Raw genomic sequence first — 17,701 nt, 5'->3', positions numbered from 1 at the left:
GTCAAAAAGCGAGACATAGGTATGCTGTTTTAGGTGTCGGCGGCGTCAACAATGTATATGTTTGTGATTAGGTCTAGTTTATGGTGAACCACAAATGGTAGGTCAATCATATTTTGTATGCATTGGCACATCTCATTGCCATGAAGATTATTTGGCCCTGCCCACTCAGTCATGGTCTATTGACTTTGAAGCTTTTGCTTCTTTTACATGCATAAGTTTGTGATCGGGTCAGTTTATGGGGAACCACTAGTGGAAGGTTAATGATATTTGGTATGCAGTTGTATAAGCATTAGCATATCTCTTTCCAAGGATTTTTTTTTGGCTCCGCCTCCTCAGTCATGGTGTATTGACTTTGAAACTTTTGCTTAGTTAACATGTATTAGTTTGTGATTAGGTCAGTATATGGGGAACCACTAGTGCTAGGTCAATGATACTTGGTATGCAGTTGAATAAGCATTGGCATATCTCATTTTCATGGAGATTATTTGGCTCCGCCCCCTTAGTCATGGTCTATTGACTTTGAAAATTTTGCTTAGTTAACATGTATTAGTTTGTGATTAGGTCAGTTCAAGGGGAACCATTAGTGGTAGGCCAATGTTAATTGGTATTCAGTTGTATAACCATTAGCACATCTCATTTCCATGGAGAATATTTTGCCCCGCCCCCTCAGTCATGGTCTATCGACTTTGAAACTTTTGCTTACTTTACATGTATTTCTTTGTGATTAGGTCAGTTTACGATGAACTGCTAATGTTAAGTCAATGATATTTGGTGTGCAAATTTATTGGCATTTGCAAGTATCGTTTCCATGGAGATTATATAGCACCACCTCCTCTTCATGGTTCACTGACTTTGAAACTTTTACATAGTTTACAAGTTAATGTTTGTGTTTAGGTTTGTTTAAAGGGAACGATTTTTAATAAGTCAATGGTATTTGGTATGCAGTTGTATTAACATTGGCACATCTCATTTACATGGAGATTGTTAAGCCATGTACCTCAGTCATGGTTCATTGACTTTGAATATTTGCATAACTTATGTTACATGTTAAAGTATTTCTTTTTTAATTTCAACATTTGCATTATCAAAATTACAAAAAGGCGAGACATATCTCTGTGATAACAGTTTATTGTTTGTTACCTTGATTTTCCTCTGTTTTTTATTGCTCGAAAAATTCGAACATCGGTACACTACTGTTGCCGTAAGTTACTATAATTATTGTAGATTTTATAGAAGTTTATTGCATTTCCTGTGTCCATTTCTACTGCATATTTTTTTTTGCACCTTTTTTAATTTGATCTCAAATCCTATTAAGGAATTTTTAATTGTGAATGTTACTACAAACGGTGATTCAGACAGAAGTTTCAATCAATTTTATTAGAAAACTTATTTGAAATACCAATTTCTACTAAACTTTGTCCAAATAATATAATTATTGGCCGACTTCATTCCAGTTAGCTGAATAATTGGACACTAAATATTGCAACAAAGCTAGAAGGATTTTTTTTCGTATCGAATAAAGATAACAATCACAAACTCGGGAAAAAAAGGTTATATGACTGTCTTATCTCTTCTAAACTTGGTCTTAGGCGGACTAAGTTGTATGGGATTTATGTTGGTCATTGTTGACTTTGGGTATGTATAATTTTCCGATTGTGACATTTGGACGGAATGTGCATTTGCATATTAGTTGAAACATGCATATCAGTAGACGCATACCCTGTCTCGAAATCCTGTCTGCATGCATTTTGAGTTCATGTGATTCCCACAGTTTTGTTTGTTACCTACATTTGTCTATTTTTATCGATTTTTGAAATTTGAACACCGGTATATTACTGCCGCCTTAATATATCAAGATGAGCGACACATCGTTTTTGTTTTTATACCTTATGATTTTGATTTTTTTTGCAGAAGTGAAATATATATTTTTTTGTGAATATTCAATGAAAAAATATAAAAATCAAACAACGTAAAACCAACAAGATTTCACTTTAAATTTGTGAACGCAGTTTTAGTATTATGACATTTTACATTGATTATATATCCAGATGAGCTGTACAGGCTCTTACAGCTTTTAAGGTTCATGACTATGTTTATTTTCTTGAAGCAACGATTTTATTTAGATGTATATATTGTACTTGTAAATCATTTATTTGTCTTTAACCTTAATCTATCTTCCAAATCTTTCTTATCGAAATTCTTCGATTATAGTTATCTACAAAATATTTCCAAGCTTCAGTTTTGTCGATGTTTTGGGTTTGAAGTTGTTTTAAACAGAAAAATGTAATCATAGGTTACCTAAAACTTAAACTGACAACTGAATGGATCATAAGGATCTGAGTGAAAAGTGCTGTAACAGAAAGTAAAATTCTAACTTGCAATGAATATTGTGAACGCCATTGATCTTAATTCAGAAAAAGTCTTTGTTAAAACCGGATATGATATTTTCAGATGCAGTCTGCAACAAAAAGATATAAAAAATGTTCATCTTACCTTGTTCATGTTGTTCCTCTGCACAAAAGTACCTCAGAAGTGTAAATATTTTACTTTTTGTTCTTCGAAGCACCTTACCAATTTAGTTAAATTGGACAACACTACGCTAAGATGTTCAGTTTCCTGGTATGTTGATGAATCTATCATCCAACCAAAGTACTTACTCCTAGTCGTTATTGTAAATAGAGCATAACCAAGTAAAACTTAGCGTTGATAATTGTTGCTTTGGTTCCTTAAATGATTATCTGTTAGAATATTTGAATTTTACCTACCGACACGGCGACAGTGAGCGAAAGTGAGCGTCCGTTATACAGATAATTTGAGTACTGAATTAGAATGATTGGATACTAAAAATTGAGTACTGAATTAGAATGATTGGATAACAAATAAAATTGAGAATGGAAATGGGGAATGTGTCAAAGAGACAACAACCCGACCACAGAACAGACAACAGCAGAAGGCCACCAACAGGTCTTCAAGGATAACAAAAACTGTCTTTATTTATTATTATCATTTTAAAGAGTTTTCATTGAAAAGAAAAACATTCGTTTCTAGAAACACTTGCATAAAAAATTTGGTAAAGTGTGTTAAATAATAAAACAAATACTTAATAAAAGGAGAATGTGTCTGCAGACATGAATGCCCCCGCTCAAGCTTTGCAATGAAAATGGGATGGACGGAAAGATGGAAAGATGGAAGGACGGAAAGACGGAAGGTCAAGGGTAACACTTAATGCCCCCGTTGCCTACGACATGGGCATAAAGATATGAATCCCTAATAACCTTTTGTAAACTACATACATAAACCATATCAATTATTTCATTGTATTACATCAGATGTAAAATTTAATTCTTTTTCGCCTTTTGAAAACTTCAAATTAAAACTGCAATATAGCTCCTTTAAAATAACGTTTCTGTTTTTTAACCAATAAAAGAATGTATCAATAATTACCCTATAAAGTCTCACAAACCCACAGTGAATCAAATCTAAAAATAAATGGAGAATGTGACAATGGGACACAGATGATGCCCCCGCATGCATATAACGATTTAAAGGTACATTACTCAAGAACGGTAAAAGTAATGCAAACCAAATTCAACCTTTATCTGTGTTGTGAGGTCATAAGCATTGTGTATAAGTTTCAAAACATTTGATTGAGGCAAACTAAAGTAAAAGAACGGAAACTAATTTTGGGACGTACCGATGTACGTACAGACAAGGGTAACACTAAATGCCCCCCTCCGCTGTGGCAGGGGCCTAAAAAATATAGAATTGGTTTGGCCTTTGATGACATAGAATTAACACAGTAAAGGTCTCCGCTCCTCTAAGCTGATCCTTCTGCTAATACATGAGTCCTGACTCGCACTTGACTCCGTACTCTCAAGTCTCTGACTGCGATCACATGTTTTTGGTCTGACATTGACTTCACTATCTATGGTCTCCTTTTTTCTTCTTTTCATTTGTCAAATTTATTATAATGTGATTATACCCCTCAAAGTTTTTGTCATTTTCGTCCATTTTGTTTACTTGACCTTTTTCTTCTGTGACTTGAGTTTTCTCGTTGTATTTCATTTGACCTTCATCTTGACCTTCCTCCATCTTTGAATGTCATCACCCGGTTTTCCAATTGCATCATAAAATCTCTGCCAAAAATGTTGTGCTATAGTTTTGTCTGTAAAATCTAGGAACGTCTTTCCTATCAATTTTGCTGGAACTTTATATTTTCCATATTTGATCAAAATCAGAACATCCTTCCGCTGAAAAAAGATTAACAATAATTTTTTCATTTAAATACACATAAAAATGAAAGAGAATATAATTATGACAACCAACAAAGTTGCAAATTTACATGTAAAAAAACAACCAAAAAAGCTTTCTCTTGTATAAACTGTCTCAAAATAAAATTAAACGATTAGTGCAAAGTCTATAATGTTTCAATTAAAATCCTGAACCCAATATTGAAAGGTTATCTGATATTTAAATGAAATTTTTTAGTAAAATAATCCAAATTAATATGGTTGGAGGTCACACATGATAAGTTAATAAAACCTTTATAACTGTTACAAGTTTTTAAAAAAAATATCCAAAGAGGCAGAAGGGGTTTAAAAATTAAAAAATAGAATTGAAAATAACTATTTGGCTCATTTTGAAAGGGGTGTGACGAAGTCTCCAGGGGAACTTCTTTTATGCGGAACAAATATAGGTTGACACCTCAGCTATAATAATTTTCGATTCACACAATTTGAGCATGAGTTAAACCTCTTTTGTCACTAGGGATGTCTACGTGCACAACTTCCTCCATAAAACAGCCAAATTCAACTTGTTAACCCTGACAGCAAGACTTTAGAAAAACGTAGTTCTTTGAACATTTTTTTTTTTCTTTTAGTCTTGCTTAATCATGTGTTCATCCATCACTATCATCTACTTAGGATCTTTTATCAGACTTGGTAGTACCCTGTTTCAATTTGGTAAGTAAAATAAGAATATTAACTACACCTCTAAAATAACAACCAAGGGAAATAAGTCAAATAAATATAATAAAGAAAATTTGAGAAAATTTTTACCAGTAACCCATTTATTACAAACCTGTGAACAAATCTGTAATCAAAATTATACTTTTGTTTGAACAATTTTCATATTCACTAAATATAAATTTGTTTTTATAATTATGTTTGCTCTGTAGGAATAATAAGAATACTAAAGTATTGGCAAACAGTAAGTTGATGAGCATTTAATGTGAAAACACATAATTTAGTATGGCATCCTTAGACGAAGCTTTATACCAAATTACAAGAAGCTGAGATTTGTATATATATATTGGAGATGACGAAGAAGGTATAAAAAAGATAATGTTATTATTCTTCATGTCGCCAATTTGACTTGTCATAATGAATCTTGTGGTAGAATATGAAATTACGTGTACAAGACAAAAAGATAAAAATAAAATTGTGTTTACGCATTCAACAGTTGCAATGACAATGACTTCGTGTGCATTTTAGTAATAAATTGACCTGGATATTTTCGGGTTTCTCTTGCTATCCGGGATCTTGAAAAAGACATTAAGCTATAAGACCCAGGTGAAAATGTGCAAATTGACAATAAATTCAGATATGACATTTCGAAATTATTTTGAAATTAACAACAACAAAAAAGGGTTAGTAATATGCAAATTTCAAGGGTAAGAAACTTCAGGTACGTTTCATAGTCTTTGATAAAACAGACAATAAATACATATTTATCATCAATTGGAATTGTGATTATTATTAAGAACTACAGATCATATTCAAGTTTTGTAGATATATCTTGTTTTATAAGATAAAAAAAAAACTAACATCATTACGAGCGGTAACTTGAGTAAGTCTCCCTCAAATCTCGGAAGCGACTAGGAATGATAAGGCCACTTTATATATTTCTACCAAATAACATACATCAGATGTTCGTAAGAATGTAAGACACTAGCTTGTCACAAAATTGTATTTTCAGTGTTGAATTACTTTTTGTGAGCATATTTATATCGTCACTCTAGACGTCTTTCATCTGGTGCAAAATTGTCGATATAGTCTCATTTGGAGGGCTTATTATTAATATTTCGGTATGAGCCAAGGCTTTACCAAACAATGTATGCGCTACAGTGTACAGATATTACCAACCTGTTCATTTACCAATAAAATTATCATACTGCTGAAAAACTTTGGTAATTATATTTGTTTGCAATTTAGGGGGCGTAAAGGGGCTTTTATCTTACCTCAGCCCTTCGCAAAAATATCTTTTTGACCTTTGTAATCTATCTGGCAACAATACCACATTCCCTCATTTTCATATTAAGCAACTGACATCAACCAAACAACACGATAGCACAAAATAGACATATTTACCTGCATATGGTTTTCAATAACAGACAAATATATGTTCATATCGACCTCTAAATCGTTTATGCAAGTTTGGCAAATATTTAACGGATACTTCAAGAGATTTGTAAAAGTTAGTAGATCCTTCAAAGGACATAAGAACCCCTAGATATAAACAACGACAACAGTAAATCAGCTAAATTGAGATGGATAATTTGATAGGGACATTAGCTGTCAAATTCATATTCACCGATTTGACACAAATTTATATACATCCGATTTGACCAAAATTCTCATATTTGATTTATAACATACTAAAACGTATATCCAAATTACAAAAGTCCGAGAGAAACAATTAACAGTAACTTGACACGTTATAATATATTAACATTGTTTGCAAATTATAAAGTACACGCCATCTAATTATCCATCGAGATGACCCCCGAAGACTGCCGATGATTATATAACCTGATATAAACATACATATAAGTATAAATAGACAGGCATGCCCGTGCACTCGTATAATGAGGATTTTTCTAGGTCTGTTTGATTTCATGTTATAGATTAAAAATATATGTAAATCATCGTTTTACCTGCATAAGAACGATTTTTTGTGGACCAATTCAGTCAATTGGTTATTCCTCGTGGATCCCTTGTTTCACTTTTCAATGTAGACATTCCGTTTTTTAATGAACATGCTGACCACATACTGAAAACATGCGCAACCCATCTCTACTCACTGTCAGATTAAAGGTTAGTACATGGATACAGATTCAATTGAAGCTGAATTATTGACCTTCAAACCAATAATACATCAGTGATAGCTTTTGAGCCTATTTTGACGAAATTGAACCAGCCTGACTGCTAATAGCGAAATAGGATTTCCTATACTACGCATTATAAACATTTGGAACAAACACACATTTTTTATGAATATTTGGTGTTGTGGTTTTGCATAAAAGCCTATAAATTATTTGTACGTCTTTGAGCATTTAGATTCGTTGTTCGCCTGTACCGACGAAATTTACGAAAATTGTTATCCCACAAATCATAATGAATCAACACTATACAACTTTTCCACGATCCTATCATCGTTAGTTATTTGAAGAAGTATACCACATATCACCTTTAATCACGCATAAAATCGTTTCAGAAATAGCTCTTAAGTTCATGAAAGTAATATAAGCAGTTACAAACAAAAGAACTATAGCTATATGTAAAAAACCTCAGTGATACCAGGCTTATATCCAGATGAGCCACATAGCCTCTTTCACTAGTTTTTTTTTGTCTTAAGAGCTTTTTATTGTGTGTTCCGTACTAAAAAATCATGAAATATGTAATAAAATATTAGATGTAAAATAAAACAGACAAGGTTAAACCGTCAAAATTTAACTTGAAATTTGGGAACGCGGCATTTTTTTTATGAGATTTTACATAGGCCATTGTTGACATTGGGCATAGATTTAGATGAGTGACAAAGGCTGTTTAAAGCTTTTAATGTATATCATTGTTTGCCTTCCTGATGAATTGTGCAATATGTAATAAAACTTATATATATATAAAAAAGACAAGGTTTAACCAAAAAATTAACTTGAAATTTGTTTCTGAAGTCTAAACTTCGTATCTTTATGTCAGTCTTGTCCTTCTCTTTATTTATTAATGTATTTATTCAATGTTGTGAAATTTGGCAAAGACTGCATTATATATAGTGGCTTTGAAACAAGGAACTGTTACAACAACGGGAAATTACGTAGATGACAAATTGAAAACAAATAGAAAGCGGTGATTTTATGATTAACTTCACTATATTGCAATGACCAAAAAACAATCGAAAGGGAAAAAGACATAAGATCTGAATTTTTGGGGTCTGTTTCCTCAGTTTATCTTTGCATGACTACGCTTGATTCCTTAAGGTGACAATTTGTTACTATATTTAAATATTTTGTATAGTCAAATTTTCATCATTTTAATCCATCCTTCTAATCTTCCTGGTCAAAATTTTACGATGACTAAGCATACTTCTCTTTCAGTTACATAACAACAGGATAGCTTTATGAGTATGTTTTTTTTTAAACAGGACAAAATAATCCCAGCATTTTATTTCAAAATATAAAACTGAACAACTGAGGATTTGGGTGAAAAGAATTGTAACAGAAAAAAACATTATAAATTACAATGAATGTTGTGAAAAATAAAGGCAACAGTAGTATATCGCTGTTCAAAAGTCATAAATCGGTTGAGAGAAAACAAATCCGGGTTACAAACTAAAACCGAAGAAAACACATCAACTATAAGAGGAAAACAACGAAACAACAGAAACACTGAAGTGCAACAAAAAACAAACGACAATGCAACACACACAGAAACGAACTATAAGATAACAACTGCCATTTTCCTGACTTGGTACAGTACATTTTAAGAAAAAAATGGATGGTTGAACCTGGTTTTGTGGCTAGCCAAACCTCGCGCGTGACATAGATGACTAAGTTATTGTTAAAACCTATAATGTTATGTTTTCAGTCTGCCAAAAAACGACTTGACATATATTAAACGTTATTTTGATGACACAGAGTCTTTTTTGCCAAAAAAAGCTAAATCAAGTAATGCTCATTTGTTGATCATTTAATTTCCGTTGGTTACCCACATTACTGTCTGTGAAAATATTTGAATCCTTTGATTGCTGCCCGACACCCCGCGACTGAGTAAATTAGTAATAATGTTCGGAACGTCCTCTATACAGACACTTTTACTGATACGCATGCCATACACTGAAAATAAAAAAAAATAGCTTTTCAAAAGGACAATGTTCACTTTTGCCGAAATATAGAAATCTGGAATCCAGTAAATATGAACTATGATTGATACTGAAAATAGATACTGATTTTGGGGATTCCTATAATATTGGCGAGAATTGATACCATAATTCGTTATTTTACTTTCGTTTTGTTTTCCGTTTGCGTCTCACTAAAAACCAATGTCCTGTTATTCTTCTTATACATATTGATGCTGCTTTGAAAATATGGAATTACCTAAGAATCGATTACCAACCTGTCAAAGTAGGTCATATAACAAACAAAAACAATATAATATAAGAATATGAAGATGTGGTATGATTGCCAACGAGACAACTCTCCACAAAGGACCAAATGACACAGAAATTAACAACTATAGGTCACCGTACGGAGTTCAACAATGAATAAAACCCATACCGTATAGTCAGCTTAAAAAGGCCCCTAAATGACAAATGTAAAACAATTCAAACGAAAAAACTAATGGCCTGATTTATGTACAAAATAATGAACGAAAAACAAATATGATATACAGAAATAAACAACAACCACTGAATTACAGGCTCCTGACTTGGAACAGACACATGCAGAATGTGGCGGGGTTAAACATGTTAGCAGGCGCCCAACCCTTCCCCTAACTTTGGACAGTGGTGTAATATGTTTGATATCACTCACCTTGTAAAGTTTCTGGTAGTTACCTTCATACACACCGTTATTAATTCATCGTAATTTATAATTGATGAAATTAAATCTTGTTTACAATCATTATATTGCATATGAATTATCAGACCTTATTTTATATTTAACTGGACTAAACATACTTAATGAAATTGTGTTCATACATGTTAAAATTATGTCTTAGTGTATTTCTGATGAAGGGAAATTAACAGAGAAACCCTTTTTTATACGACAAATAATGTGAGTTCTAAGGAAGGCATATTACAACAAACGTTGACCCTTAGACTAATTTAACTATTATTTTTATGACCTTTTGTTCATAAAGCTTCTAACGTTGCAGCATATTCACGATCATTTACGCATCCTTGGTTTTATTAAAATTTTAGATTTGAGCGTTCCTGATGAAGGCACATTTAGAAAAGCGCTTAGGATGCACGAAATTTATAAAGTGTTTATTTCATTTAATGATATATTTTGGATTAGAATTTATCTTTTTTTTAAGTTAAATATCTTATCTTTGTTTTCAAGATGGGAATAGCATCCGTTAAACCAAATCGTATGAATTCTAGAAAGATAGCTGTATATCGGGTTGTTGCTATCCTTAATTAAGTCCTATGGTATGTTTTTTACATGTATATAATTTTCTGTTCATAAGTTATTTTCAGTTGATATATTATTTCAATTAATATTTACTTATATATAATTATTCTGTAGAATGACATGATTATAGCATCCGGGATTCATGATGTCAGAGTGGAAGAGAGAGCAGCAGTATTTTGGCGTAACCAGTATGCTGAAGATATTCTATTATCTTGTGATTATTTTGGCGTAACCAGTATGCTGAAGATATTCTATTATCTTGTGAATAAGGAAATTTAACAAGCGGTTATATGTATTGAACATCAGAAATTTTCAGTTGACTTTAAGAATCTTGATTGCTCTTCCGTGATGATTTAAAATTTTGGGTTTCGAGTACCTTATGTTAGTTCTCACTGGTGCAACAAACGGGTGTCTGTGTCATCCTGTTTGTTAAGGCCAAACAGATAAGAAACAGGGAACCTGTCTTTGACCACATCGGTTAAGAGAAAAATTTTCGACCATGTGGCATTATTAGGTTACTTCAAACTATATAACTTTTTCATCTTGTAATTTAGTTATTTGAGGAACTCCTATTACGTGAAGGAGCAACGTTGTCTTATAAAGGCTGGAAATCTTGTTTGCATTAAAAAAAAACTTGACCATATTGCCCAAAAAGAGGACGCAACTTTAAAATTTGCAACACCTGCTACTTTGGTAAACATGCACCGGACTTCTTCTGTATAGTTCACAAAATGTAGAATGATTCCGGAGAGACTGATATTTCTTCCTGATGGTTTTTACTTTGTGAATGAGCAGGTTAGAAATCCGCCGGCTTATCGTGCATACCTGGTACAAAAAATGATTCATATTCATTTCATATTAAAATGTGTTCGTCCTTAATATGCATGTCACTGGACTCCCAGTGATCCATTCTGTAAATTCAATTCTTATGGAATTAGCCAAGAACTTAATAAGGTAGTATTCAAAAGAACAATCTTCATTTTTCTCGGCCGTTCTCGTTACGCCGAGAATTGCCGATAAGTTACGATTAATAGAAAGAGTTTCTGTTATCCACTGTTGTCTTATCGAGGTCATTGTATGATGCATGGGACACATGTTCAATATTTCATAAAGACATTAGATACTTGTTCAATCTTTCTATGAGAAAGAATGATTAAGAGTACGTGTCTAACTTGAAATGGAATAAGAACTTTCAATGGTATATTAACATTGCTTGTATCTATAAATGATTAACTAATGCAACTGCTAATATAGCATTGATAATTTAGTATGTTTTTCGATACCAGTTAATAAATTATCAATGCTGATACTTTTTTTAATTCAAAACTCAGGTTATAACGATTGAAACAGAAACATCAATCTAAACTGCTTTGGCTACCCTGTTTTGAACCCCGTTTAGCATGTCAAATGAATTGGACTTCGCCATATATTTATGAACGTTTGACGTTTAAAACGTTTGGCTCTGGGCATTCAAAGTGAAGTCCAGGAGTTGACTGGGATTTAGAGATATGGTCATCTCTGGACTTCTCCCGTCAGGCAGTAAAACGCTCAAAGTGTGGTGTCTGTTTGTCTTTGCAGAGTGTATAAATTCGAAGCAACGTTCGTTCAGAATGGGGATAGTGTCATATTCTATGCACGTTAGGAACCCTTGCAACAACTGTTTGAGGGGTCCGTAGGAGGCTTGTAGTAAGGCAAAGTTTCTGTCCCTGTCCAATATATTCTCCTTTGTCAGTGGCATTCCAAAACTTATTCAAAACTGAAGAGCAGATAAAACCAAAACAGGACAAAAAATATAGCAAAAGCCGGGCAATGCATCAGAGCTTTGCATGAGGAAGATATAATAACCTGATTAATGTTTCACAAGTACGGGAATTGGATATTTTAACGCAAGAATTTGCCTGTAATCTCATTGTTCGTTCCTCAAAATGATAATAACGTTACGTCATTGGTTGAATTTCCATTGTGTAAGACGTTTTTGCCAAACACAACTTTTGGTGTACACATTTCAAAACATTACCCAGAATGCATTTAATTATGAAACGCCGAAACAAGGAGGAAGGACCAATTTCGTCTGAATTGATTAATGCAAAAATCGGTCAATTTTAACTTCATTTATGCACTTTTTTGGTAATACTTCATGAAAATGACATTTCTAAACATGTGACCAAATAACAAATGTATAAAGATAGCTAAAAACTGCAATTTTTATACATGTTTTGCAAATATTTAACATATATATACTAACAAAAGCATAATATAGGACTTTCTTTAACCAAAGTAAAATTATTTTAATCTACATGTATGTATTGTCTTTCAGATAAGAATATTTAATTCATTTGGGCTAAGGTGTCCTTCAATGCAAAAATGAGATAAAAGTTGGTGTAAAGAAAGAGCTTTATATTCTGAATGTGTGTAAGTTTCCTCTTTCTTGTCAAAAAGCAGCAAATATTTACATCGTTGTTTTCAATATCATTGTTTCAAGTTAATAATACAATGTTTTCGATAATAATGTATACAGCACATTTAGGACAATATACATTTGCATGTACATTTCAAATAACAAAGTTAACGTACATATTTTTTTTAATGTATAATTTTGGCATTTGAAATAACTTTTCATCAATATCACAGTTGTCAAAGAAAATAAACCATTGACAGTTTGTACCTTTGGCATATTCACTTGAATAATTTGGTGCGCATTAAGATATATAAACAAAACAATACTACACTGTTTCAATGGACAATATATTGTTTTAAACTGTGAGAGGTAACTAGTATATGATTGATTGATTGGTGTTTGCTGTACGCCGCAGCAGCATAAAAAGGATATATCGCGGCGAAAATGGTATATGAAAGAGAGCGCAAAGTGAAAAAAGAACGCCGATTTATCATTTAGTTCTTGACACTAGTTGATAAATTCTTTGCTGCTCCTTTTCTTTTCGTGCATTCGAAGCTTGGCTCATAATGGTTTGAATCGAAGCGAAGATAGCATTAAACAGTTTTGGCTACCTTGTTTTATCCCCTTTAGATGTATCTGTCTCCGTCCTGTGTTCATTAATGTTTGGTATTTTAACACTTTTGGTTCTTATCTTTCCAATGGAACTCCAAGGGTTGACCGGGGAATACAGATATGGTCGGCCCTTGACTTCTATGGGATGTATAAATACACAGCCACACCCGGTCGGAATGGGGGCGTTAAATCTGTTGCCTTGTGTAGAGTGAGTGTCATGCTCTGCACGTTAAAATAATCTTGCAAAAACTCTGGAAGAGGTCCGTAGGTAGCCTGTGCTAAAGCAAAATTTCTGGATTTATCCATGTTACCCTTATTTTTCCAAGACCAGTCCGAATTTCAAACGCTTTATCCCACCGGACTTCTGTCTTTTTATATCATATGTTTTGGTGTTCCCGTCCTGAAATTCATAAAATTACTGCTTCCATCAACCAATCAATCAATCATTCAACCAATCAATCAATCATTTCAGGCATTTATATAGATGATACGATCCGAACTTGACGCGACATATCAATAACATTTCCTCACTCTTAAGAACCAATGTTTTATTTCATTAATTAAGCTTTTTTTTTCTTTTCTAAAAATACGGAATTGGCTGTGACTGAATCATGTGAATATTCCATCAATTATGTCTGTTTTCTTTTTAAAGTTTGAAATTTAAAATTCATACGATATAAATACTAAGTAAACACACTTAAAAATTATAAACAAACGCCGAAACAGATAACATTATCAGCATAGACATATATACACATGTATAACTGATACTAGGCATGTATATAATTTACTATGTTAACTCTCGGTACATTTCCTTAAATGTTCGTAATATTTCATAAGTACAGCGCATGCTATCATGTATAAAGCCTCGGTAAGAGCAATCTAGATAGTTTGGCAAAGTGGACAATGTCAGATATTGGTCAACGGATACAGGTTTTTGGGTTAATATGGCCGAATAGTGATACCTTAATTCGTTATTTTACTTTCGTTTTCCTCTTTGTTTGCGTCGAAACTAAACATGCTAAAGACCACTGCCCTGTCATACCTTCTTTACATATTGATGCTGCTTTGAAAATATGGAATTACCTCAGAATCGATGATCGACCAGTCAAAGTAAGTCAAACTAGACAATAATGATGCCCCTGGCCAATTCATAAGTGTACTTCCGCAAACATAAATTAAGCAAACATTGATGTTGAAGTACAGCTTAAGTCGCTTGTGTCTGTAAGACACAGTTGATGGGGTACAGTTATGTGCACTGTTATTTATAGTATTTTTCAATCTATAATTCATCAAATAAAACCCATATTCACAAGAAATAATTTCGAACTGAATGTTTCGTATCTTATTTAATGTAACTGTAACTGCAAACTAACATAAAATAAGATTATTCAGAGACATTTTATATATATTTCCAATGATAGAAATAATTCACATACAAATGTTATAACATCAAGGACAGTGGCGAGAACAAAGGTTAATCGCGTATGTGTTGATCTTTCTGCATAATTTATATATATTGTTTTCTGCAATGTATATTTATTCAATAGGGTGACATCATTATAGCATTAGGAAGTCATGACATCAGAGTAGCAGATCGAGCAGCAGAATTATGGCACGACCGATATGCTGAATATATTCTATTTTCTGGCAAATCCGGAAATTTAACAAGAGGTATTATATATTTTATACTTCAGAAATTTTCAAGAGCAAAATAGTCATATTACAACCAGGCGCATTTTCCCAAGCTGTGTTAAGTCTTTTTTGTTTGATTGCTCTTTTAGACATGAACATGTTGGATTTTCTAATATTTAGTTTATAGAGCAAAATTATTGCTCTAAATGACTAAACTTTTAAGCATGTCACGGTATCTTGTAATTTTGTTTATTTGATGAACTCATTCCGTGAATACAGAAGCAACGTTGTTAAAAGAAGACGGACGTTCTTTTTCCATACAGTCACCTCCTAAACTTGTCCCAAGTTTTCGAAAAAAGAGTCCAGGTGTACTTTTAAAGTTTGCGTGAACACGCCTTTCGGTAAACTTCGAAAAATATGTACATGTACATGTATTGTACGCGTATAGATGGTTTGTTACCTTGTGAACTAGTTTATTATTTAAAACCCTGTGTTCAAAGCTTTTCGGTAAAGTACAAAGCAATGTTTATATTCATATCATATTAGCATAATAATGGTCACTGGACGTTAAATAGCCATCACTTCATCCATGCATCTATACATTTCTAATTTGTATTTTTGTTTGTTAGGTTCATCGACGTATAATCCCCATCATCTCTTACTTATACCTATATTGACAATGGCATTAACTAATGACAGAAGCCAAGTTTATCGGTATTTTGAGTATTAAGTGCTAATGTTCAATCAATTAATAATCAATTTAAAATTTTAATTAAATTTGTACAGGAAAATGGAAAAAGACAGAAGCGGAAATATTTCGGGACGTTGCGATTGCAAAAGGGGTACCAGAAAACAGAATTATCATAGAAACAGAATCAACCAATACAGGTGAAAATGTACGTTTCAGTTACAGGTTGCTACGCAACCGTAACGATTTACCTAGTAACGCAATACTTGTTCAAAAACCTTACATGGGACGTAGAACATTGGCAACTTTCCAAAAACAGTGGCCAGGTCCAAAATGTAAAATTTGTGTTACGTCTCCGAACATCAATTTATTGGACTATCCAAATAGTGAAGTAGGAGATTTGGTTGATGTTATTACTACGGTTCTTGGAGACATGCAGAGAATGGGTTTCTATGCAAAATCGGGTTACCAGACATTTCAAAGAATACCAGATGATGTCTGGTCAGCTTTTAGTATTCTTCGCCGTAGTGGAATGTATAATGGACACCTAGTATAAACTGAATAGGACAATCATGGCAGCTGCTTAGATTAAATGATGAAGGATATAACGTGTATCCATCCTGTAGCAATAAATCGGTCTCAAAAAGCATTATCCGTTCATGGCAGATTATTTCTAATTAAGCGAAAACGAATAAATTGCTAGAAACAAAATCAAGGCCCTAAACTATCGACATTTATATTTGGTTTAGGATTTTCAAATATTTTAGGCCGCAATTCTGACATCACTGACGAGACATTAATTGTCGAAATGCGCATCTGGTGCAGTAAAATTGGTACCGTTAATATTATTGCATATCATCGACAAACAGGAAAGTCACTTCTATGTTCCATATTAATATATCAATAGAATGATTTTTAAAACCACTTTTTAATTGACAAGCATTCTGTGAGTATTGCGTGGCAATACATAGTCCCCTACCGGTTAACAATTCATTGTAATGGAAAGTATTTCTTGATCTATAACTTGTCATGGTGTAAAACTACATAAAATAACAAACAAACCTAGCACCAAATTCTTCAAACAATTTACTAAAGAAAAGGAAAAAAATCCAAAATGTCATTTATCTTAATACAATGTCTTTTTAAAATCTTTAAAAAAAATGATTTATTTAACTTTGAACAGAAATCTAGTAATTAATAAGTACTTCATCAAAAATTTAATTCTAGGGAAAGGGCTTTAACTGAAAAAGGAAAAAGCTAAAATTGTGAAAATCGAACTTGACCTGTAACTTGTCATGATAAAACAATACACCAAATATCAAATCAATATCTTCAAGCATGAAGAAAAAAAGTCTGAAAAACTGATTTGCCGGACTGACGGATGGACAGACGGACAGACGGACAGAGTGCAAACCTAAAGTCCCCTTCGACTTCGTCGGTAGGGGACTAAAAAGTGTGTCTATAATGATGGTCTGGATGGGGTTTACTGAATGGAGGATAATGGGCTAAAACTGATGAATAAAGGGCAAAACATATAAAAAATGGAGAAGATAAGGCCAATAAAATAAGGAATAGAGAATAATGGGGGGATAAAATATCAAGATAGAGAGTGATGGGGTGAGAAAATATGAGGAAAAGAGAATAATGGGGTGATAAATTATAAAGAAGAGAATAATGGCCAAAAAATATAAAGAATAGAAAATAATGTTCAAAAAATATAAAGAATAGAAAATAATGAGGTGATAAAATATAAAGAATAGAGAATAATGGGGTAATAAAATATAAAGAATAGACAACAATGGGGTGATAAAATAAATAGAATAGAGAATAATATTATGATAGGCAAAATAAATAAAGAATAGAGAAAAATGGTCCAAAAAAGGAAGAATAAAGAAATGAAGGACCCAAAACCCAGACCCTCTATAATGTTGTTTAAATGAAAATGATAAAGCATGTATAT

The 17,701-nt window shown here is 32.7% G+C and overlaps 2 protein-coding genes across 2 annotated transcripts in view; one reads left to right on the top strand and one right to left on the bottom strand.

The window, feature by feature from the left end:
• Positions 1–3,985: 3,985 nt before the first annotated feature.
• LOC127718074 (interleukin-1 receptor accessory protein-like 1-B) overlaps positions 3,986–17,701 on the bottom strand; it is a 40,054-nt gene continuing 26,338 nt past the window's right edge. The window contains exon 9 of the mRNA XM_052223974.1: positions 3,986–4,250. Coding sequence (XP_052079934.1) covers positions 4,062–4,250 — 189 coding nt within the window. The 3' untranslated portion in view covers positions 3,986–4,061. The remainder of the gene's footprint in view (positions 4,251–17,701) is intronic.
• LOC127718080 (uncharacterized protein SCO4629-like) lies at positions 14,168–16,390 on the top strand. Its single transcript, XM_052223981.1, has 3 exons — positions 14,168–14,531; positions 14,969–15,092; positions 15,840–16,390. The coding sequence occupies exons 1-3, from the start codon at positions 14,325–14,327 to the stop codon at positions 16,295–16,297; spliced, it is 789 nt and encodes a 262-aa protein (XP_052079941.1). The 5' UTR covers positions 14,168–14,324; the 3' UTR covers positions 16,298–16,390.

This window comes from Mytilus californianus, unplaced genomic scaffold, assembly GCF_021869535.1.
Source record: "Mytilus californianus isolate M0D057914Y unplaced genomic scaffold, xbMytCali1.0.p SCAF_10, whole genome shotgun sequence".
Lineage (NCBI taxonomy): Eukaryota > Metazoa > Mollusca > Bivalvia > Mytilida > Mytilidae > Mytilus > Mytilus californianus.
Note: the sequence above shows the minus strand (reverse complement) of the source record. Positions and strands in the feature narration are given on the sequence as shown.

Excerpts from the sequence above, each read along its gene's own strand:
- LOC127718080 (XM_052223981.1), top strand. The coding sequence starts at position 14,325 with ATGTCAGATATTGGTCAACGGATACAGGTTTTTGGGTTAATATGGCCG. Across the intron at positions 14,532-14,968 it reads TCGATGATCGACCAGTCAAA|GGTGACATCATTATAGCATT; the intron begins GTAAGTCAAACT and ends TTTATTCAATAG. Across the intron at positions 15,093-15,839 it reads ATCCGGAAATTTAACAAGAG|GAAAATGGAAAAAGACAGAA; the intron begins GTATTATATATT and ends AAATTTGTACAG.